This window comes from Euleptes europaea, chromosome 15 (assembly GCF_029931775.1).
Source record: "Euleptes europaea isolate rEulEur1 chromosome 15, rEulEur1.hap1, whole genome shotgun sequence".
In the NCBI taxonomy this organism is placed as follows: Eukaryota; Metazoa; Chordata; class Lepidosauria; order Squamata; family Sphaerodactylidae; genus Euleptes; species Euleptes europaea.
In genome coordinates, this window is record NC_079326.1 from 60,009,024 (window position 1) to 60,033,635 (window position 24,612).

Here is a 24,612-nt window from a genome sequence, read left to right on the forward strand (position 1 = left end):
CCCCCCTCCACACCGGCAACTATAACAGTCATCTGTATCAAGATATGATTTACGAGTCTAGCTGCAAAGCTAAAATTCCCAGAGGTCACTGCAGGAAGCTACAGCAGTCTGGTTTATCACTACCTTAGACCGGTACGTCAATTTAATGTTGAAGAATATATACTAGTAAGGTGAGCGATGGGAGGGGTTGGGGGGGCTCGCTTGGAGCGAAAGCTACGCAGATGCGGAGCCAGTGAGAGCCCTCGTGTTTTCAAAGCGGGATTCTTGGTCTACCAGAAAACAGCAGGTGACACTCTGGTGGCCAACACTTACAGTCGTCGTGGTTTGATGTTGTCTCTGTGAGTACTGGGAATAGGTTTGACTGGAAGAACCTTCGGGGGAACTTGCAGCCCCCGGCCGACGACAATTGTCACACCGCCAGCCCTGTGAAAGCAAAGCGGACCCACAAGTCACACCCGAGTGGCCTACAAAGCAGAGGCTCGTGAAGATGGACACAGAAGGCCAGTGACATTCATCCTGCTTGAATCGAAAGCCACATTTTAAAAGGACCAGGAATGATTCCTCTTAGCCCAAGGAGGCAGAACGTACCACTGGGGGGGGGGGGCTGCTTCACTGGCACTCAGGTCAATATGCTAACGTTCTCTCGCCTTTCATTATGTTCCTCCATTCAGGTTTTTGCTTGACAAGTTTTCCACTGAACTCAATAGGATTTAAGATGCCCAACTGCATTCGGCCCTGACCTGGATGGCCCAGGCTAGATCTCGGAAGCTAAGCAGCAGGGGCCCCAGTTAGGACTTGGATGGGAGAGCACCAAGGAAGTCCAGGGTGGTCTCTAAGGTGCTAGTGGACTCAAGTGTAATGTAAAGGCAGGTTTCATAAAAAGCAATTAAAAAAAGTGTAATGTAAAGGCAGGCAATGGCAAAACCACCTCTGAAGGTCTCTTGCCTTGAAAACCCTACGGGGTCTCACCATAAGTTGGCTGTGACTTAACAGCAAAAAAAAAAAAGTCTTCAGAATTGTAAATGTGGTATGTAGAGTTGCTGAAGCCAATTTAGGGGCACGGCCATTTCAAATATTTGCCCAGTGTGGGCATAAACAAAATGCTTGTGGATAACAGATGAGTGAATCACTTGGCATGGGAAGTTTTGGCAGCTGCAGCCGTCCAGACGGAAGACCGACAGAGGCACTCAGACTTGGCTGTATTTTGGTGGGCGGGACCAGCGGTGGGTCTTGCAAGTCCCTGCTCGTCTTCTCCTAATTATGTTCTTATCCTTATCAGTCACTTTTGAGACAAACATTCTTAAAATGTGACCGACTCCACAAGTGTGTAAAATCAAAAGCCTTCCCACAATTCCCGCCCCCTCCTCTTGAAGGCGGCCCCTCACCGCCCCAGCAGCACCTACCTGCTGCCCCCCATAGCAGGTGCACGAGCAGATGGCGCCCAGGTACTCCTTCTGCCACTGCTCCCCCACCTGGTACATCTTGCCGTCATCATAGCAAGTTGCCTCGTCTGCAAAAAAACCCAGGAATGAACAAATTTCATCACCATTTATTCTGTACCACGAGAGAGGTAATCCATATGCCTCATTAGATTCATCTTTAAAAACATGCCAAATGACTACAGGAAGCAGTTATCTCCAGTGTGAGCTTTGTTTTAAAAAAGAAAACAGGTCACCTGGGCGGCAGGAATTTTTCCCGTTCCCCTGCAAACCACAGGCATGGTCACGGAAGACAGCAAAAGAAGGAACAGTGCTTAGGGCCGTTCATTCACAGACAGCCGGCGTGCTGCAGAGGTTCTGCCTCTCAACTGGGGAGACCAAAACTGGGTGGGGCGGGAATTTGTGCCACTGGCCGGGGGGGGGGGGGCTCTACGACGTTTCCGTTATTCCAGCACAGAACAGTTCTATGCAGTGGGCACGTCCACATTTTATGGAAAGGAAGCTGATTAAAGGCTGCCTGCCTCCCGAACAGGTGATCAAACTGGATCCGGGGAATCAAGATTCACATCCCTGCTCTGCCGTGGAAGCTCATGGGGTGACCTGGCCCAGTCACCCACGTGCAGGAGAATGACGACAGCCCCTCTGGGTCCCCGCTGGGGAGGAAGGCGGGGTATAAATGGGGATAAATAAAATTAAATTCATGATTTTCCAATGCAATGCAATGTCCGTGCTCTCCTCCAGAGGGCAGCACCGAAGCGGGGCAGATCCCCACGGTGACAGCAGCAGATCAGGGGCAACCGGAGGCAACCGGGGGCTCGGCAATCTTTGGGCTCCCAACCCCCCGGTCACATGGCAGAAATTAATCCGTTGCACGAGTTGTAATGTGGACAAATGCCACACTGGATGGATCTCTGGACCTCTAAGCCAGCCTGAAAGCACAGAAGGGGGGGGACTTCTGAGCTGCATGTAAGGGAAGGAGAAAACGAGACTCCGGCTTCCCAAGGCGCTCTCCTGTACTAACAAACCCAGGTTTGTTGTTATGTGTGAATGCAGCCACTTTGTTGCCTTGCCTTCCGGTTCACAAGGAAGGAGCAAGCCTGCCTCATTAATTTAGCAAGAATGAATCAAATGAACTTCCAAAGAATAAGCAAAAATGACCACACTGGAAAGACACGTCATACTTTAAAGACACCGGAGGGTTTCCCCCATCCTGTATTTAAAATAATCCCTGAACTTCCCTTCAGGTACTTTTAGGAAGAACAGATAAGAGACCACAGCAAACCCAAGGTGTGTGTGGGGGTGCCGAGGGAGGGGGGGTACCTACGTGGCTCGCACTTGAATTCGCCTTTCCCGTTCCCCAGGCAGGTGCAGCTCATCATCTGGCCGTTCTCCCCCTGCCGGTCCCATTTCTCCCCAATCTTGTAGTTGACACCATTGTCATGACACCACTCTGAAAGAGACAAAGTCACGGCCGCTCCATCACTCACGCCCAGCGGAATCCGTTCTCCGGCCATTTTGCCGGCCTGAGCGAGACGGCTATTTCTGAGCACGGGACTGCAGTACAGAGCAGTCTTTCAATTACAAAGAAGCTGAAACCTCTTCTCCAGATACCACCCATGTGGAGTAGCAGCCAGACAGCCAGGGCTCTGAAATTGTGGCTCGGGCATCAGCGCCCGCCCGCCCACAGCAACGAGGAACTCCAGGGTGTTCCAGCCACACCTGTTGGCTAGCCATCTCCACAGAGTTATGAGCTCCATCCAGTCCAGTTCTGTCGCTGTTTACAAATCCTTCGTCCCAGGGTGAGCCCAGGGAACCTGATCTGGCTGGGGGTGGGGGGGAGGACAACAGACTTTCCATTCCTCTCAACCTCTGATTCACTACTGGAACAGATGAACAACTCAGAAGGCCGAGGGAAGGCCGAGGAGCACAGATTGTTTTCTCAGGCATCTTGTGACTCTTTCCCTAAGCAGCTGTTGGGATTATCACAGGTGAAGAAGAGATTCAGGCTGTGATCCAGGCACAGTATTGAGACTGATCAGATTCTCTTCACGTAATACGACTTTATTCAGGATGGGGCTGGCAGTCAGTAGCTGCCAGGGAGAAGTGCATAAAACAGTCACGGTCACCTTCTACTCATCTCACAAACATGGGGATACAATCACGATTCCTGTAACCGAACTCATCCTTTGATAACTACAAAGCCAAACAGCAAATAAAATGTAGCCGCCAATGGGAAGAAGCAAGGTCAAAGGGGTGGCCCCTCTTCGAGTCATGCCTGGCCCACAGAGAACCCATCGGCCCCCTGGAGAGCCGCCCAATCATCCCCCGTCGGCTACTCACTGGAGGAGTCGCACCGGAAGTGCCCGCTGCCCAGGCCCAGGCACTGGCACCAGAGCTTGAAGCCAGACTCGGACAGCCGCTCCCATTCCTCACCAACAGAGTAGGAAGAGCCCGTGTACGTGTCATAGCACCTGTCTTCCGAGGGCTGGTTCAGTCGGTCAATAACTGGAAAACACAGAGAATTAGAAGGCGCACAACAGCAGTTTTTCATCAAACAGGCTCCCAGCCCTAAGGAAGCTTGCTGCTCAGGTAGGCCTCTCCCCAGAGACAAGAACCATCTCCCCCTCAGCTTTTGATCCCCAAACACAAAAATGTTATTGCCAGGATCTGTAAAAAATGGAAAGAGGAAATCCTTCAAATTGCCAGGATTACTAGGATGAAGCCAAGCTGCAGTGAACATCCCGACACTAACGGTGTTGGCCTGGAAACAAGGATCACCTGTTTCAGTATGAAAAGGGCCACAGCTGAGGTTGACCACCCACATTCAGTGCCTGGACTCAGCCTGTGGTCCGAGGCTAGCAAAGGCCCCCCACGCTCCTATCCCATGCAGTGAGTATTCGTCTATCCGGAGGGGAGCAAGAAAGCCCTCTGCAAAACCCCTCGGATAGCGTGCCGGTCTGTGCAGTGCTTTGGCCTCAGTCTTCCACTGCGACCACACCAAGTAAATAACTGGCAAAAAGGTATCTGATAAATATACTATTATATTTACAAAATCTTCCCCTAAGTTAAGGCTAAAACCTCAAGGAAGAACGGAGCCGTTTCCACTTACTGGCGTTGCCCACAGTGACCTTCTCCTCCAGGACTTTGTGCCGCCTTTGGTTTTTGACGGCCTCCACTATGATGTTGTAGGTGGCGCCTCGAGTCAGTCCAGTTAGGGTTGCGCTGGAGGATGTGCCGGGGACTTTGAACTGCGGTTGGAAAAAAGGCAAAGCATAAGAATCCTCTCTTTGGCTTTTAAAAAAGAAAAGAAGACCGGTTCTGAGACAGGTTGAGGCCTCTTGAGAGTCTCTGGAGCAGGAGTTGGTTTTGCCCAATCCAAGAGTTGTGCTCCTGATCTTCCCTATCTGGGCGGCCCAAGGGGGGTGTCCACGCCTTTAGGATTCAGCAGAACTTCTCTGCCTGCCTCTCCTCGGGTTCCCTCTTCTCTTCCTCTTTGCTCCTTCCTAGAAAGCTTTTTCCTTTATTTCCCTCTTACTTACTACCTTTTCCAACCCTTCCTCTCCCTGCTCATCTCAACTCGCTCCTAGCTTGCCTGCCCCCTCCCACCTGGCCCCTTCCACTCGGCCAGGAGGAAAAGAGGCAGCCACGATGGTTGTCGCAGTGTGACGTGGTTGGTCCACCCACAGCCCCCCACTCCCAGCCCTCTCATGGAGATGGTCCGCAGCTCAGTTCCACTGAGGGTTCACATCTCTTTATACAACTTGGGAGAATCTGCTCTTTCCCCTCAGCTAAAACTCCGCTTTGTGTTCTGGTTGTCTCCCACATGGACTACAGCAACCGTCTAAATTCTGTGGTCATTCCATTAGAAAAACTGTGCAATTTTGGAGCACTAAAACACTACTGTGAAACACACACATATATTATAAACACACAGAGAGAGAATGTTGGAAATGTGGTAAGACAGCATACAGTGCAGCAGTTTCCATCTCTCTCTCTCTCCCTCCCTTTATTATTGAGTATATTTGCAATTTTGTACATAGCAAACCCAGGGCACCCTCTACCCTCCCACGCCTGACCATCCTCCTCCTCTTAGCATGTATCCTGCCAGTTGCTCACAGCTTTTGAGGAACCCCCCTCCATCTGTTTCAACGACACTCCTCCCTTCCCCACGGTTACAACCCATCATCTGCTTGAGACTCCCAGCTGCTTGGAGGAGCTGCAGAAGCCACGGTTTTAAAAAAGTGTTCTCGAATCAAACAAAATGGGACAGTACCTCTGCGGGCTCTTCTTCGTTTCCCAGAGGGTGACAGGAGATGACGTATTCGGAGCTCTCCAGAAAGGGCCTCCAAGAGATGGTTGTGTGGGAAAGGGCTTCCTGTAGCCGGGTGTGGTTGTTCCTGGGCCCCAGGCTGTGCGGATAGGAAGGCTCGTCCAGGTCTGGGATGCGTATGGGGTGCTGGCTCACCAGGCCAGGCTCTTCATCCACATTTGGTCGAGGTCTCAGCTTTACTGGAGTGGCCACCGTTGTTCTCGCAGGGGTCCGAGACCCGTACACTTCCACAAAGACTTGCTGGCCTTGGTTGCTCAGAATGGGCTGCTGGCCGGAAGTGCCTGGAAGTTGGATACCGTTGCCATTGTCATACGAGTCGTACGGGTAAGGCGTGTGCTCTACAACAGACGGCACGTCCAGGATCTCTGGTCCGCTTTGGCCAGGGTGGGGATGTGTTACCAGGTGTGGAAGCACGTCTAAGCCAAAGAAAGGTTAGAAGCAGTCAAGCCAAGCTCTCCGGCCATTGCAAGCATCACATGCGTTATGGGGCGCACCAGGCAGCTGCACTGGCAAAAAAACTGTGCTAGAGTCAAACAATTAAATCAGGGGTGTCAAACATAAGGCCCATTGGCCAAATCTGGCCCCTTGAGAGCTCTTATTTGGCCCGCAAGCCAGCCAGCCACCCCCACCTCTCAATCTGGGCTGGCAAGGCAATGCCCAGCCCAACCAAGTGACATTTATGTCATATCCGGCCCTCGTAACATTTGAGTTTGACACCCCTGGATTAAATGCTAATAGCCTTCTTGTTTGCATGCTCTTTCAATTGTTGAAGACAAACGAATGACATGACTATGGAATCACCGCCCAAGAACACCCTCAGGACCTCAAAGAAAGTCTCAACTGGCAAAAACGTTTGTAGATCACAATGGGTAGCTGTGATAGTCTGTCTGTAGCAGCAGAAAAGAGCAGCAGTCCAGGAGCCCCCTAAAGACGAACAACATTTCTGGCAGGGGACGAGCTTTTGTGAGCTACTTCTACAGATATGTTTGTGTTCTGTTCATTTTGGAAATAGTTATAGCTGTAGTTTGTTGCTCAAGAGAAGAAGTATTACTGCCTGAGGCACTCTGGCCCTATTAAGGTCTCAATTATCCCGGGATGGTAACCCCTGGACCCCTTTCTAACTTGAGCGTGATCACCCACTTAAGGGATGAAGGAAGTTAAGTGAAAGAACTCATCCATGAATGAGGGACTCCTGACTTCAATTACACTTTCCTAGGAAAAAATCATTTTGGTTGATGGATGTATAGTTTCACAAAGAAACAGAAGAGCCAGGGACAGACAGAGAGGACTCTACAAACAACAGCCTCTGAGTCTCAGCTTCTGAATCCCAATTGAGTATAAACCAGCTACACAGACCCAAAACAGGCAAGATCAGTTTTCATTGACTGAACTTCTGCTATGAACTCATTAGAAGCAAGAACTGATCCAAACCAAAGGAAGCTCCCATTGAAAACATTGGAGACTTTTCATTTGTGGTTCATCTGTGGCTGGATTGTTCCCTCGCTTTTGATGGATTCAGAGGGGGTGCTACAGTCTCACTTCCAAACAAGAGCTCAAAAATGATCATGTTCTAAACAAACCCATCAAAGTGAACCAATGATTACTTTGCATAAAACAACCTGCTCAAAAAGTCAAGAGCACCTGAAATGTGTAACTACCCACACACACAGAATGCTGAGTTGACTCCCCCTGTGTCCAAACCCAAGGAAATGTTCAGCACTGCCATGGCATTAGCCCCGCCCCACCCCCGCTCTCCATGCTCAGCCAGGGGAAGGTTCTGGTACCTGTTCTTGTCCTGCCGATCAAGGGTTCACTCTTCTGACTGTTCTTCACAGCAATTATATAGATGGTGTACTCTGTCCCTGGCTCCAGACCTGAGGGAGGATCAGAAGCAGCCCGGTTTTAAATGGTATCGAACTACAACTATTCAGGATCAGTTTAAAAGTTTAAGATAAGGTTTGCATGGATCAGAATGGTTCACATTCTGGAACAACACAGCTAGAATTTGGTCAGCCTACTTGCCTGCCATATCCTAGGATCCATCACCTTCCCGAGCAACCAGGAGATGGATCCCAGGGCGTGGCCATGCAATTCGGAGGAGGGCAGACTTCCTGCTGCTCCCACTCTGGAAACGTTGCCCGCCCACCCACCTCCACTCCCACGAGGCAGAAGCCCCTGAGCCCCTTTCCCAGATGGGCCTACCCGTGATGGTGGCCTCCGTGGTGGCGGGACGGGGGCGAGGGAACAGCTCCCGGGGTTGCCCCCCAGAGGTCTCGTACTTGATGATATAGCCGGTGATCTTGGCACGGGGGGGCTGCCAGGTGAACAGCAGGGAGTTGCTTGTCGTTGTCAGGAAGCGCAAGTTGGATGGCGCATCAATGGCTGAGGAGAAACAAAACCACTTGAACCAACATCTGCCAAGACATCTGCCGCATCCCCAGAGGGTTTCCATACATTTCAGCCGTTTCATACCAACATTCTGCTTCATTCTCAAAGGGGAAAACATGGCTGTAAAATGCTATAAATGATCTACATAACCAAGGGAAAGGAAATCATCATTCCAGTTAAGAAGTGTCAGAGTCATTACCGGTAGAAGCATCAACCACGGCCGGGGAGCTGCGAGCATTGTCGTTCAAGGCGTAGATGTAAATCTTGTAGTCAGTGCCTGGTTGCAAGCCTGCAGTGCAAAATGAAACAGGAAGGAACCTCAGGCCAAGGGCTACTCTGGGGAGCACGGCCTCCTGCCCGGAGGTCAATCAGACAGCCAGAAGGTCCTTCTGGGGGATCCACGTACAAGCGCCATGGTTGGGCCGCTGTTAATGGAAGAGGTAGGCCTACAATGCCACTTCCTACTGGAAATGTGGGACAATGTGCAAAAGATGCACATGAAGAGAAGGCAACCGGGACTTGGAAAACCAGAGAAGAAGGGGCCACCCTCACACCAGGATGGAACAGACAATGCACCATCGGCAGAGAGGAAGTTGGGGAGAGAAGGACAGCTCATGAGACCTCACATGGTCAGAGCAGGGGACTTGAATCCCGGAGACCCAAGTTCAAATCCCAGCTCCCTGGGTGACTATTTGTGCCTCATGCATCTTACAGGGGTGCTATGAGGACAAAAGGGAGGAGAAGAAAACCAGATGTCACCAGATGCAAGAAACAGGCTGAAAAGCCAGTTGTGCAGAGGGAGCCCCTGGGAGCCCAGAAGGGGAAACACAGCCACCCGAGGGTGCTTCTCCCATTGCTGGAGCCTCAGGGTGGACAGGGAAAGCCGCCCTCGGCCAAGTCGCCCATTCAGTGCGGCTGCCTCCTCAGCAACCTACGAGACTGCCAGGGAAGGCCCAGGGGCACTAAGAATCTTACAGATCTGAGTCCAAACCATCGGTTCTGAATGTTTCCACTGCAGCAGCTGTTTTTCTCAGGACTATCTCCCCTTTTGTACCCTTCTCCAAAATGTAACCAAAAAGGCACCCCCAAAAATAGTCCAGTTGAGGTCCAACCCCTGTGGAGCAGGCTGTGTTTTGCATCATACAACTGGGAGTGGTCCTTCGGCATATTTCCTGCCAAGTATTTCGAACACAGGACCGCACTTTCTCACATACCAGTGATGGTGTAGGTCCTGACATCTGGGTGAATGGTCCTTTGAATTGGGTTCTGGCCACTGGCAGGGATGGCATCAATCTGGAAGCCAGTGATGGTCTCTGTCTTGGTGCGCCACACAATGGTGATGGTCCTCTCTGTGACATCCGTCACACGGGCCCTGCGAGGAGGACTGATGTCTGCAGAGAAAAGAGGGACGGTGTTCATCCACAGTCATAAAATGGAGGACTTACCAAAATGCCCCAGCAAGCATTCTCCAGCCTGGGGAGCCATCACAGAGACACCCAGCCGTTACACCCAGGATCTCCATTTTCATAGTCCTTATTCGGGATTTAACCCACTGATCCCAATAAGACCTTCCCAGGTTTTCCCACCCCTGGCTCAGTGCCTGTGGAGATATTTTACAACATAGGCTAGCTTACTCTCTAGGGTCGTAACAACACCCTGGGCAGGTCTGCTGGCCAGAGAGTCTTTCAGAGCGTAGACGCTGACTTCATATTTGGTTGCCATCTGGAAGAAACAAAATCAGGAAGCATCAGCTTTACATCCCTCAGGAGGAGACGTTAGCCACTTCAGTACACCTGTTCATTGCTTATAGTCTGGATACTTTTAACAGTATGAAGCATTTATATCTCAACGCAGACATCAGCAACAGGATTTTTATATTACAGGAAGAAGGAAATGCCCCAATTTTCTGTTGTCTCTTAAGATGGAGTAATTTAAAGGACAATTCTGCAACAAACATAATCAAAATACATATAGAACAAGCAATACACAGAGATCGTACGCAAACTTTTCATTCCTTATTTTCTAAGAAGGGCTTGTATCTCTTTCTTTAAAAGATGCATGTAGAATAGGAAGTTTCCCTGAGCATGTTAAACCCCAGGAGACAAATGTCCTTGTTTACTCTGGGGCCATCCAAATCTTTATCTAGTAGCACAACTGAATTCACAACCTGCCCAACCCAACCCCAGGAAAAAAAAAAGGCCAGACTGACCATGAGTCCAGAGACGACAGCAGACGTGCTGTCTGGAGCGAGGTGGATTTCTTTCATGGGCCCGTTCTTCTCCTGGGGATTCATGCGGAGTCGGTATCCAGTGAGCCGAACATTCGGCGCCACCCAGGTCACAGTCAGGCTGGTTGGGGCGACCTGCATGAACTTCAGATTCGTTGGCGGTGGGATTGCTATGAAATTGAGAATGGACAAAATCGGGACTGCTCTGCAAGTAGCCGCATCCTCTTCGACCAGACCTTTAGCAAATGCAGACCCTCCCCCACTCCAGCCAGGAATGGGAACGTGCAAGAAATGCTGCCCGTTCGCGCCGTTCCTTCTGGGCACTCCAATCCAGAGCGCCTTTCTGAATTGTGTTTGGATGGCGGGGAGGGGTCCCGGCACCTTCTCCAAGCTCTAAAGGTTCTCAAAGAGATCCTCCCTGTCGAATGCAGCCAGTTCCAGGTGGGTGATGCAGCAGAAGAGCCAGATTGTAGCTCAGCAGCACCTGACAAGATCTCCAGGCTAGAAGCTTTCAAGAGGTAAAGCTCCCTTCCTCCGAGGGAGCTCTAACTCCCCAAAGCTTATGCCCCTGAAATCTTGTCAGTCCTGAAGGCGCTGCTGGATTCGAGTCTTGCCCCTTTGGAATGCAGATGCCGGGGCCAATGACTGATGTAGAGCTGCTCACTGTTAGCATTAGGAAGGGCTACATGTGGGAGGCGGAGGGGGGCAAAACTGGTACCCAGCAGCCACAGTGCCAAGCGTGTGGTATCCCTACAGACAACGCATGCTGATCTTCCCAAGGGCTGCATAGCAAGGTTGGCACTCAACTGCTGGGTGCTCATTTCTGTGCCAGGGCACAGTCCAGATAGGTCCTGCTGCCCACATGTGACTGTGGCCACCCTGGGGTCAAGTGACTCTGGACAGCAGCGGCATTCAGCTTCAAACCTCTCAACCTCTGGCTCTTTTTGAAGCAAGAACGGAAGGCTTTTTCCTCCCTCGGATGGAAAAGGCAGAGCTAGAGATGTGGTCCAAATGGGCTTCACTTGGCTAACACCAAGGCACAAACATTCGTAGTCATGGCCAAGGCAGGCTAAGGAAGAAAACCGGAAGGCCCCCAAGGCCAGCCCCTCGGCCCAGCCTTCTTTCTCAAAGACAAGCCTCCTCACCGACAAAGAGGAGTGGGGTCACCACAAACAGCAGAGTAGGGAGACAACGGCAGTCCCGCTCGAAAATTACAAGGCAGGGCTAGCTGAAAAAGAAATCCAAAGACTCCCCTAAAATGGAGGGATTCCAAACACAACACAGTCAGGCATTCTGACTTACAAGAAAGTGAGAGAGCTAAAACTTTGGTTTTATTTATTAAAACATTTATCCCCTGTCTTTCCTTGTGGTTCAAGGCAGTGTCTTAAATGGTGTCTTTAAAAAGTGCTGAAGGTGAAATTCCCACAGAACCCAGCCCTGTGCCAGTTCTTTGAATCCATGTGGTGTGACCTGAGCATGAAGGACTGATACCTGGAGATCTGGGTTCAAGAAACTAGTTCCTGATCACATGGAAATTCTAGCAACCTATGTACAGGCTTTTTACTGGACCATGAACCATTCCTTTAGCATCCTGCAACTATATGTGGAATGTACAAACCACAGCACCAACAATAACATGAAATCTGCTGCCAGCAGCTGCTAAACGCTGCAGAGCGTGTGAGATTCACCATGCCTCCCCGGGGCTGCACAGGCACTACGGACAACCGTTCACACACAAGACACCCCCACTGATAGTGCCCACACCCAGCACTCGCCTCGCTCTGGGTCTCCCCCAGATGAGGAACCAAAAAGATGTCAGGGGCCAGGCCAGGGGGGGCAGCAGGTACCTGTGGTCTGGGTTCCGACCAGAGGCGGGCTCTCCAGTTCGTCATGCAAGGCGACGATGCGGACGGTGTACTCAGAGCCGGGCCGGAGGCCACGGAGCTCCGCGGTGTCGTCTTCACCGTCGGGAGCAGGGAAGAGCTCGTGGATTCCATCCTCCGGGGTGGAGTAGGTCACCCTGTAACGGCTGACTTGCCCCTGTGGGCTTTCCCAAGCAATTTTGATGGAATCAACATCCACATCGGTGAATGTTAATCCTCTAGGGCGATCAATGTCTGTTAGGCAAATTAATGGTGAAAGGTTATGTGGAAAGGGGGGAAAGCAGGCACCGAGGGGAGACAAAGCACTTGGGCGAGGGGCATGCAAAGCAATCTCCTCCTCCTGCGTATTCAGAAATAGGGGGGGGTTCCTTAGCTGCCCCGGACATTTACAGCAACGCAGCTGGGGTGCTCGAGAATCAAGCTTGTGCCATGACTGCCCATTGCAAGTCAGCTTTGCCAGAGAACACACACCCTTCCTGAAACCGGAATGACTGTCCCACACACGGGCACAGTGTGCTCAGGAAAGGCCCTTTCCATTGGTGCTCTGCTCAGACGGGGCTCGTAAGCAGCTGAGAAACCAGCAAACAGGATCCCATCAGATGGGAGGCTGAGCTCGGATCTCAAGGCACACCGGCCGAGATCATACAGCTTCCCTTCCAGCAGCCATTGGGAGTGGGGGGGCTGTGCTTGAAACTCCCCTTCCCAAAGAGCACCCAGCAGAATCGGAGAGTTGCAAAGCTGTAAATGATGGTAAAAGGAATCGAGGCAGCTATTTCCTTCTCCCCTATTAATGTTTACATCAATTATTTGACAAAACATTGCTTCTGAAAATTACTTCTACAGTATACATCAAGCGCAAATTAAAGATGCCTTTTAGCAAACCCGAATTTTGGTTCATTTTTTGTGTTACTACGTAAACACAAAGGAAAGTCACTTCTTGCCTGAAAACCACCTGTTGGAAGGGTTAATCTGGACAACCAGCAGGGGCTCTGGCACGTATGAGTTCCCAAAGCAGGTCACACATCTGCCTCCATTTCCTCCAGATGTTTCACAAGAGACTTGTGGAAAGTCTTCTGTGTATCTAGATATTTTGCAAGCAAATCTTAGACCGTGGAGACCAGCAGGAATCCAGTTGCACGCCATCGGTAAAGCGAGGGCCGCAATTCTGTGCACACTTACTCGGAAGTAAGCCTCATTAGACCCTCATTTTGAGCAGACATGCATTAATAGTGACCTGCAAGCCAGTTTCTACGACCCCCAGATTTCTGCCACAAGATTCAAGCAACAGCTCAGTTCTGCCATGACTGATCGCAGGGTGCTGTTAGCTGCGTGTTTCTATGTCTTCCAAGGTAAAAAAGGTGATTTGTTTTACACAAGCATATTTGGGCTTTGCGGAGGTTGCTTTGTTTCTCTTTCAGTTCTTGATTTCTTTTGTAAACTTCCAGAGGATGGTGTTTCCATACGCAGGAGCAGCATAGGGAGAGAACTGCTGGGGCTCAGTTTGTCCCCTTCCCCATTGGGGGAATGCCGCTGTAACAGCAGAGGGCCAAATGGTGAGTGGGAGGCCTGCGGCACAAGCCCCCCCCCCGTTCCCTGACAGCGGGCTCGCCGGTCCAGGTTGTCACTGTTAGGAACAGATTGCTGGACTGGAGGGACTTGGCTTCTGATCCAGCAGCATCCCTCTTAGGTTCTTACGCAGCTCTCCCTGTTCAGCTTGGCCATGTGTCTCATACTTGGAAGCGGCTGTAACTTGACCAAGCAGAAGGCAAGATGGGCAAGGCTGGCTGGAGGAACATAATTTCATTTTCCTTCCTTATTCTCCTTCCCAACAGGTTGCTGAGAGGAACAGCCAGAGCGTTTCACACTAATGAGCCCTGCCTTGGAAGGGGGAGGGCAGGATATAAATACAATAAAATAAACTAAATAACGAAATACTCCTCAAAACATCTTCTCCAGCCTGAGGGTCAAATCACCTTTGCTACCTTTCCATAGAAATAGAGGCCCTTTCCAAAGCCCCCAAGCCCACAGATTGACCAAAGGCAATTAAGGTTTTCCTTCCTGTTGGCTCATTATGTTGAAACTCAGAGTACTGGTTTTGGTGTTTGTGTGTGTGTGGTGTGGTGTGTGTGGGGGGGGAGGTTGTCAGCCTCTCCAGGGCATTAGTGAGAACGAGGCCACTTGTTGCTACTTCAGGAGTGTTCTGGAAGCAAAACCTGTCCGTTCAGAACTGAGGCGACACCACATTCCTGCTCTGAAACTCAGGAAATGCAAACGACATACTTGTCACAGCCGTCTCCACCAGCGGCTGGCTTTCTCCATCTTGACCCTGGGCGTAGACGCTGATCACGTACTCCACGGTGGGCTGCAGCCCTTCAATTGTGACCTCGGTTTGATCTGCAACAAAATGCCAACAAAAGATTCATCAGGAAAGAACGTCATTTTTGGAGAGTTCCCTCATCTCAAGGTGTGGCCCACTGGTATAGGAGTGTGAACTGTAGTGAAGCCGCTTGCTCTACCCTGTTGAGCTGCTTCAAATTATTTAGGCCTACAAATTATCCAGAGCACAAAATGCAGAAGCGCTTTGCTCTAGAGATCATTTCAGGGGAGTTTGTTGTGCACTTGGAGGGCTTTTAGCACCCGCCTGGGAAGAGTGGAATCAGCATGCTCACCCCCAGCCCACAAGTCTCGCGAAAGCATCCCAGGGAGCGGGGAAAAGAGGGCCGGCTCCTTTCCCTGCTTTTGCAGGTGTTGACAGGAGGAAAGGGGGCTCTGTCTTTCCCCGCGAAGCAAATCACCACAAGGGAGAGCTGGTGGAGACGGCCAAAGTCGGCTGCCTCAGAAGCCAAACCCAGCCCGGCCTTCTTACCTGCAGAGAGCACTACAGATTTGGCGGGGCCGTGGCCGTCTTTGGGGGCCGTGGTCACTCGGTAGCCAGTGACGGGGGAAGAAGACGGCTGCCACCGGACGGTGATGCTACTGTCCTGAACATCCACCACCTGCAGCTGGGACGGGGTGCCGATCTCTGGGCATGGAAAGGGAAAGGCACATCAGTCCACAACCTCCTCTAAACCCTTATGCAACTTCATGGCCACCTGGCCTCAGTTCCTTACTATGAAAAATACAACACACAAAATTACATTCATAGCCTGCCTCTTTCCCAAGGCCAAAGGCAACTAACAGCACAATCCATCAAAGCAATTCAAATGCAACCCAATAGAAAGTGCTAATCCGGGTCTGGGCAATGTGTTGCACACATAGGTGTTGTTGACCTGGGATCCTGGGCCCAAGGATGGGCGGCACCCTCGGAAGTGGCAGGACTTCAAGTCTCATCCACCCTGTCAATCTAGGCTCAAGGGAAGGTGTGGGGTGAATAGGCTGACCGTCTTCTCCAGCCTCACCCCCCTGCCTCACTACTAGGGAAGCAGGGATGCTCAGACAGCTGCTGGTTCAGCTCACACCCCATCTGCCTTGTGTTGAGCAAGTAGGCAGCCATTTAATCGACAGGCTGTTTGGCTCCTGGCTTCTCAGGAACAGGCTATCTGCAGCCGTCCACAGCCAGATCCCAACTGAAGGGGTCAGCTGGGAGGCAGTTTCTGATCTTCTGCTTGAGAAATTTAGGTCTGTACCCCAAGCACAGTTTTTTTAAGGGGAGGTCAGAAGCATGGCTTCCTGCTTCTGTTCTCCCCCCAACTTGGAGGGCAGGAAAATGAAACAATCTCTTTCTCCTCTCCCTTTTGCAATGGGGAGATCAGAAGCTGGTCTCCAGCTGCACTGTGTAGCAATTCTTCTGAGAGGGGAGGTGGATCAGAAGCCTGTTCTCAGTCGATCCCCCCATCAGCTGTGAGTCGGCTTCTAATCGGCCCCTCAGTTTTCCTGTGCCCGAGCACAGCAAGGCTAGGATACAGGAAGGAGCTGGGAAATCAGAACCCAAAACAAATCAAACTTGTCCATAAAAGCAGAGGCGGAAAAATGTCGCACAGTCTTAAAGGACAAAATAAATAAATAAATAATAAAAGAAGCTAGAAAACACCAGATGAAAAGTCAGGTAGGATAAAGATCACAGGGGAGGCCAGCTTGGTAACAGTGCAGGAATCGAACAATGTCCCCCAGTCCATCCCCAAGCAAGCCCCTGCAGGGAGGAGCTGGATGCCTCAGAATGACAGCTGCCAGAATGACAGCTGCCAGCTGCCAGTGCCACAAGCCCCCTCCCCTAAGAGCCCTCCAGAGCAGCAGCCTCAGGGGCAGAAGAAAGCCCTGTGGGGCAGGAGGTCGACCCCAAAGTGAAGGTTAGCAGCAGCGACAGAGAAAGGCCCGCCGGTTCGAGGCTTACCCATCTTGTAACTGACGGTGACCGGCTTGCTGCTGGCAGGGCTGTCTCCACGGCCAGTGACGGCGTAGACCGTGATGGTGTACTCTGCTCCGGGCTTCAGGCCGGGGATTGTTGCCGTGGAGATGTGGCCGGGTACCGTGAACTCCTGGACCGGGCCACTGCCCCCTGGGAACACGGAGAGACTGGGTCAGGGCTCGGGGCGTTCAGGCGGGACACGTCCCCACAGAGGCCTAGCCAAGCTTTTCTCCAACATTCTCAGGACAAAGAATCTCTCACTGCCGGATGCATCTGACGCCACTGCCTGCACTGAAGCATTTCCCCCGAACACAGACATACACATCATCACACCCATTATCCTTGCCCAGTTATGGTGAGTAAAGCAGTTCCCCCTCAAGGCTACACTGCATACGTTATGCAGATTATTGAGAACTGAGCTGTGTGTTGCACAGAGGTCTGAAAAATAAAACCACGGTGCAATCCTTAGCAGAGTTATACCCTTCTGAGGTCACTGACTCAGGAGGAGGTGAACTCTGCTTGGGATTGCACTGCTAGTGACTAGAGCAGGCGGTCCCTGACATGCTGCCCTTGGGAGCCCGGGAGCCCATTGACACCTTTCCTGGCACCTGCCGAACATTTTTAGGAAGTGGGCAGAGCCAGATGGTTTCTGGTTGGCCACTAGAGATCTGATTGGCTGAGGTTTTTTTCAAAATGTTGCTTTGGCAGCAGGCTGCCACCACAGCACGAGGAGTCTTTCTCTGCATGACTGAAAGGAGACTGCGCACATGAGCAAGAAAATGTTTTTTAAAACAGTCTGTTCACTTTAAAAGTCATCCTGTTAAGACAGAGCTTTTGCCTGATGTTGAAGAGTTACTATTAGCGATACGCATAACCTCACTCCCTGACATTTTTGTGGTTGCTCTGCCTAATACAATAGCTATAGCCCCATAATTTCGTGCCATCCCGGTAAAAATAGAAGGGCTCTTCTCTTAGTTATGCTAGCAGATAAGAATCAAGAGATCACTTTTAAAGTCACCAAATTTGGATGGATAGCCTATAAGACTAGGAAAACTTGGGTAAGACATATATAGGCTTTTTAGCAGTAATTTTCAGCCTACAGGAAACTTGGGAAAGCCATATATAGGCTTTTTAACTATAATTTTTATAAGATAGTGTATAATTCTGTTAATTTATAATTTAAAATGTTTTTTTGTTCCTCGTCAGTTATTTGATGTACTGGATGTTTGGGTTATGATATTTATTCTATTGTTATTGGTCTTGGATTGTATTAAATAAATTCGATTTGATTGATGATAGCTATATTAGCTGTCTTGTGGCTGCGCCCACCACCCTGTATCAGAATGCCAAAGGTGCCCGCAGGCTTGAAATGGTTGGGGGGGGAGCCTTTCTTAGAGGCTGCAATCAGGAGTGGATAAACAGCAAGAAAAGTGCCTTTAACCCTTCTCCCGCCAGGCACAGATTAATGTCACAGAGGGCTCACCTGTTTCACCGTATGTTATCCTGTAGTATCTAACGGTAACAGCCGGAGCATCCCAGGAGATGACCAGGCTGGTCGGGCTGGTGGAAGTGACCTGCAGGTCTCTTGGCACATCAGAAACTAAACAGAAGAGTTCAGAGTTCAGGATGTCTCACATTCGCCCCATCCACATTTCATCTCACACACTACAAATAACGCAACTACCAGTGAAGAAGCATTTAGACCATTTTTGCCAACAACACTAAGATGACTGAGATCTTATCCCATGAGATTCCTTGACAGATATTTCCTGGTCTCACACAACCTCACAAGCACTCTACCAGATGCATCACTGTTACCTTCTTTATTCGGGCTATCATGTTGCCCAAGACTTCCCAGTAAACCCATCACAATGTATGGGATTTAAGCCGATACCAGCGTCTCTGTGTTTGTCACCATCCCACCATAGCACTATGCATCTGCCAAGTTTGGTGCTGAAGCACAATTTGGCACCGGGAAGACCTAAGGCCAGAACTATTGATAAATGAACATGCATCTAACTGTCTCCCCTCTCCTCATCCAGCTCTCAGGATATGAGGTCCCGTAAGCTGACTTTAACACTGACATTTGATTTACCCAGCTCTCACCTGTACTTTGCTGTCCAATCAGGGGCAAACTTTCTTCTTTGCCCATGAATGCAGAAATGCTAACCACGTACTCAGACCCTGGAATCAGGTCAGTCAGGGTGATGGAATTACGAGATGGTGCAATGCGGACTTCTTTGGGTCTGCCTCCGCCTTGCTCGAGGTAATGGCGGATTTTGTAGCCAGTGATGGCAGCACGGGGAGCGATCCAGTGGACGGTGAACGAGTGGGCCGTTATTTCAGAGAAGTCCAGCCCAGTAGGGGAATCGAGCCCTGTTTTTCCAAGAAAATGTAGATTTACTTCAAGTGGACAGTTGGTAAATGATTAGAATATTTTAGTACTAACTAAAATCCCACCAACAGACAGATCTGAATATATAAGAAAGATTATATATTCTACCACAGTTTTATTACTGTATTGGTTTACTTTGTTTATAGCCTGCCCTTCTCACTGAGCCTCAAGGGGGACCACAGAACATTCAATAAATGTATTGTCAAAGGCTTTCACGGTCAGAATTCATTGGTTCTTGTAGGTTATCCGGGCTGTGTAACCGTGGTCTTGGTATTTTCTTTCCTGACGTTTCGCCAGCAGCTGTGGCAGGCGTCTTCAGAGGAGTAACACTGAAGGACAGTGTCTCTCAGTGTCAAGGGTGTAGGACACTGGTTCCCAACCAGGGGTCCGTGGACCCCCAGGGGTCCGCGAGAACTAAATTAAGGTCAACGAAACAAAGTTATAAACCCATAATACTTTAATATTTTCAATTAAAAGTTCTCTATTATAAAAATATATATTCAAATTTTATTCAAAGTTTAACGTTTAACTAACAGTTATGATTAAAGTTTATTTTCAAATTCTCTGAATTTTTATTTTGAACCTTGGGGTCCCTGCCCCGAACAAAAAAGTTCTAGTGGTCCCTGGTCAAAAAAAGGTTGGGAACCACTGGTGTAGGAAGAGTAATATATAGTCAGAAAGGGGTTGGGTTGAGCTGAATCATTGTCCTGCAAAAAGTATCCAAGGTAATGTGCTAATCATTGTCCTGTAAGTATCAAGATAATGTGCTAATGAGGGTGTGGTATGTTAATATGGAACCATTGTATCCTGAAGTAACCCAATCCATGCAGATTAGCTTTGGATTTCACACATTAACAGATCACTTCAGGATACAATAACAGGGAAAAGCCAGAACAGCCAAACAACAGCCTTGACCAAGAGCACATCCCCCCTTCCAAGTGTGAGGTTATCCTGGCATGGAAGTTGCAAGTCTATTTTAAACAGATCTGAAATACAATTTTAAAAGCAAAACCTCTGGCCCCTGTCCAGCCAAATTGAGTTATGAATTGAGCCCTGTCTGAATTTAGCCAATGGAACAAGTTAGCTGTGAGAAATTTAAATCAGACGGTTTTCTTTTGGGGGGGTTTGGGCAGCAGCTCCATTTCGGATTATTTTAATAATAAATCCCAAGTAACTCAGTAGGCCCAAGGAAGCATATACGGAATCAGGTTATGAGTCACAACTAACTCAGCGTTCAAACAGGCACATTAGTTCATGGAAACCGACAGAGCATAACATCCTAGGGAAACAAATGTCTCTCTCCCCCCCACCACCCCCAAAGAACTAAAGGGTTGGATCCAGCCTGGACATTTTAGCTGGTGCAAGAATTTCCACCTATGAAGCACGGTTCACTGACCCCTCCCCTCCCATGGCAACCCAGTATGCCTTTGAAATGCGGTTCTTGGGGGAGAGGAACAGGAATTCTGGGACATTTCCCACCTGAGGGCAAATCATACTTTGTGAGCAGAAATCCTTCCATGAGAGGAAATGTTAGACTGGATCCACAGTTTTTAAGCCACTGCGATGTAGTTAGAGTGTTGGACTAATTTCTTGGGAGACCCAGAACTCTCTACTCTGCCGTGAAAGCTTGCTGGGTGACCTTTGGCCAGTCACAAACTCTCAACTGAACCTCCATCACTTTATTGTTATGAGAATAAAATGGAGAAGAAGAATGATGAAAAATGCTGTTGCTGCTTCGGCCCCATCGGGGGAAAAGAGCCAGGGGTATAATTGAAGAAAAGAAATAAATGTTCCATCAATTCAGGTCCTGATATTTTAAGAAGGGAGGCGAAAACTGTTCCAATATTTGTTATTCTACATACCTGTTTTCTGCTCTCCACTCAGAGGTTTACTCTCATGTTGTTCATAGATACTGTAGACCTTGATTACATACACAGTGCCGGGCAGGAGATCTGGAGGGTTAAAACAGCAAACACTTAAGTTCTCCCAATTACAGAGCTCTTAAGGAAATGAAAATCTGAGCTTCTTAACTGGCAGAATTCCTTAGCCAAAATGAACAAGTTTTGCTTAGCAAGCAAGTAGTTGGCTTTAAAACAGGCTTCTAATTGTCATTCCAGTTGAATGGTTAGTGTTGTGTGCTTTTTTCCTTTTTATTGGTTGAAGTTTGGTTTCTTCCAAAGGGCCTGATCTTGATGGCTTTGCTCACAGTGATTAATTCAAGCTAGAAAAATTTCCCACATCTCCACTGAAAGGTGTAGTTTCTGTATCTATTCTTAATTTTTGTACGAAGAGGTCTAAACTAAGTGCATTCTTATCAAAAAATTTACCTATTAACCGTTACCTTTGTTGCAACTGTTTTCCTAAACACAAAGGGGTAAATCAACCTTTCATTTTAACAGGTAAACAGAAAAAGCAACCCTAGGATTGCTCTTCATATGTAACCAAGTTATAATTCACGATGGCAAAAATCCAGAGAGTTATTGCAAGCGCACCACCAAAACAAGGGTAGGCATTTTGTTTGTGGGCCTCAGCCACCCCAAACTATTGCCACTTCACATATTTCCCCAGCTTTCCCAAGTGTCTTGCCATGTAGACCTGGGGAATGGGGGGGGGGGGGCTGTTCTAGAAGCACAACTCCAGAGCTTGCTTGGACTGACATGGTGGTTTGGATCCTGGCTGATGGGACTGCTCTCTTGTTATGATGCTCCCTCTTCCTTATCCAGTGAGATGGCCCTCCCCTCCCTCTCTCTCACTGTTCTGATCCTCCTTTCCCTACTTTCTTTCCCCCACTTCTTAGACCGAGGTCTTCAACAATAAAACCATAAAACCTAAATAAGACCCATCTCTAAAAACACCTCCCTTCGTCTCTTCTCTGCAGCCTCTAGAAAACGAGAACAAAATAAGTACGCCGAGGGTCAGAGTCCTCTAAGAGGAACTGAACCTTTTGCTCCAAAGTTGCTCGAGAAGATGTGGAAAACATTTGTTAAAACATGGTATAATCCATTTTAATCTAAGTTGGTATATGGAAGGACAGTGCAAAAGGATATGTACCAAGGAGCCCACTGACAGAAGAGGGCAGGGGGTCACAGCCGGTCTGAAAAAGGGAGCTCCTTTCCCTACAAGGATACACCTAACTGTGAGATGGTTTGACTTTGTGTTTTAAGGTATAAGCAAACCCAATCAGTCTTCAACTCCACTGGTACCACTATATGTCAATTTCCCCATGATATCTACTTCATTCCACTCCTTATTTTAGTCTGGGTTCCCCCCCCCCACTCAGCCCACAGAAAGCAATAATGAGATTCCTATCCTGTCCAGTCCAAGCGGTGAGGGACAGGAGGCAGTCCTGCCCTGAAGGGGGAAATGGCCACCCAGCAGCTGAGCCTCCAGCATCCAGTCACCTTTCAGAGGGGGGAGGGAAGCACAGGAGTGTGTTGAGTTCAGGTCCGCCTCGGGGGGGGGGCAGTCAGCGTTTGGGTCTGCCTCCACAAGGGAGCAGACAGAGCGAAGGGTGGCTCTGCCTGGCAGCGTGGCAGAGGGGTGGAACCCTCCCTCTGGGAGAGGACAGAGTGCCCGGTGGTGAGGCCTGTCTCTGGTCATGAGCAGACCTCCTCCCATGCACAAATAAACAATACAGGTAGATTCTTACTTGTTAAAACCACCGCATTGTCCGAAGGTGAGATGCTCAGCTCTGCAACATCCTCCTCATTCTTTATCGGCGAGTAACGCACCAGGAAGCTGGTCAGTTCAATGGATGCTGGGGGAGTCCACGTCACTCTTATTGTGTCAGGTCCCACGTTGGTGAAACGGAGGTCAGTGGGAGGAGGGACAGCTACGATTCAAGGGTAACTTTTTAGTTGTTGTTTTTTTCAGAAGGAACAGAGCTTGATTGGAAAGACGTTCAAGAAACATACAAAGACTACCATGCAAAAAAAAAAAATTCAAAAATAAAAAGTCTACTTCAGAGTCTAATTCATGCAAACATATTAACAAACTATGGTTCATTCCACAATAAAAACTGCTCTAAAGCATCCTCAACTTGTCAAATCTCATGGCTTCTAAACAATATTTTATGGCGCTTTTTTTAAAGAAATAGACAGTCCATTCATTCCTGTCTTTACCAAGCGATCTGGCATGCCGGTCAGCAGGGACACAGTTCAAAGATGGGGAAACCATCATCCCTTCGGTAACACCAGCATGCAGACAGATGGGAGGGTGGCCAGGGATGCGACAACTACACGCACTTTGAAAGGGTGACGAAGGTCTTCCCACAACCAAGGGACACACAGCCGGCTTCCATGCATAACAGGCTCTTAAAACTCATTTTCTGCACATGCACTAAGATGACTTTCACAGACTGCTCCGCCTGTCACTAGCAAGAGTTTGGAGGATGTCTTCTTTCTGTCACTTTTTTGGGGGATCATTCAGGCCACAGCAGACCTCACACACTCCTTCAGGATGTGAAGGGGCCGTGGCTCAGTGGTAGAGCATCTGCTTGGCATGAAGATGGTCCCAGGTTCAATCCCCAGCATCTCCAGTTAAAGGGACTAGGCAAGTAGGTGATGCAAAAGACCCTCTGCCTGAGACCCTGGAGAGCCGCTGCCGGTCTGAGTACAGAATGCTGACTTTGATGGTCTGATTCAGTATAAGGCAGCTTCATATGTTCAGATGTTGATCAGAACACTGAACGCCAAGAGCTGACATTCAGAGCCCGTGTGGCCTAATTTTACCCTGAACACTTTATGCTCAGGCTCATGCTCAGATAGGGACTACTGAATAGCCATAGAGACCAATTGTTGCTGCTCCTAATTACTGGGAACAGCAGAACTGTGGATGCCAAATGAATCACCCCTTGGCGAGGATGAGCTGAGGTAACTCAGACCTGCCGCTGCAGATTCCTGGAAGCGCTACATGGAGTCCCCAGTCCCAGCGCTATGCTGCCGGCCCCATCTGGTTTTCTCAAACAGAAGAGCCACCCCCTGCCCGACATAGCCAGTGGCCCGGTGCTTCCTTCGGGAAGCCGGCATCCTCCAAGCAGCCAGTGACAGCGGGAGGCAGCCCTCTCGCACCGCAGGTCTTCGACAATCACCCGTTTGCTGAGTCAGCGTAGTAGGGGCGCTCTCTCCGCCACTAATGAGGGTGATCACGCTGATCTCATAGTCAATGCCCGGCTCCAGGCCTGTAACCGTGTAGTATCCTACTGAGGAGTCCACAAAATCTTCAAAAATGGGGACACTTTCTCCCGCCGCCACTACTGTGATACGGTAGCCAATAATGGAGGAGGCATTGAGAGGGGTCCACCTCAGGCCGATACTGGTGTCAGTTATGTCAACAAAGCTTAAGTCAGTGAGCTGGGGCACCTCTATGGGGTTAGAGAGCAAACCCGAGGAGGCAGAGACAGACAAAGGCAAAAAAACAACAACAAAAAAACAAGGAGGAAGAGACAAAAGAAAAGCAGTGACCATCAGGTTGCATGAATTAAAAATGAAAGCGACAAGTCAAATTATTACGGTGATACGTGAGATGCCCCGAGAAACAGTGAGCTCACCATTCACAAAGCACAGCAACCACGGGCGTGTTCGATGCTGCTGACAATATTTGCAAA

General features: G+C 49.5%; 1 protein-coding gene across 1 annotated transcript in view; it reads right to left on the bottom strand.

Moving 5' to 3' along the window:
- Positions 1-24,612, bottom strand: part of FN1 (fibronectin 1) — a 162,997-nt gene that overhangs the window by 128 nt on the left and 138,257 nt on the right. The window contains exons 27-47 of the mRNA XM_056861242.1: positions 24,097-24,369; positions 22,657-22,839; positions 20,870-20,959; positions 18,719-18,988; positions 18,096-18,212; positions 16,598-16,762; positions 15,134-15,289; positions 14,548-14,661; positions 12,232-12,501; positions 10,367-10,554; positions 9,792-9,879; positions 9,372-9,548; positions 8,357-8,446; positions 7,972-8,151; positions 7,554-7,643; positions 5,713-6,185; positions 4,549-4,687; positions 3,780-3,944; positions 2,764-2,889; positions 1,404-1,510; positions 313-423 (exon numbers count right to left, since the gene is read on the bottom strand). Coding sequence (XP_056717220.1) covers positions 313-423; positions 1,404-1,510; positions 2,764-2,889; positions 3,780-3,944; positions 4,549-4,687; positions 5,713-6,185; positions 7,554-7,643; positions 7,972-8,151; positions 8,357-8,446; positions 9,372-9,548; positions 9,792-9,879; positions 10,367-10,554; positions 12,232-12,501; positions 14,548-14,661; positions 15,134-15,289; positions 16,598-16,762; positions 18,096-18,212; positions 18,719-18,988; positions 20,870-20,959; positions 22,657-22,839; positions 24,097-24,369 — 3,572 coding nt within the window. The remainder of the gene's footprint in view (positions 1-312; positions 424-1,403; positions 1,511-2,763; positions 2,890-3,779; positions 3,945-4,548; positions 4,688-5,712; positions 6,186-7,553; positions 7,644-7,971; positions 8,152-8,356; positions 8,447-9,371; positions 9,549-9,791; positions 9,880-10,366; positions 10,555-12,231; positions 12,502-14,547; positions 14,662-15,133; positions 15,290-16,597; positions 16,763-18,095; positions 18,213-18,718; positions 18,989-20,869; positions 20,960-22,656; positions 22,840-24,096; positions 24,370-24,612) is intronic.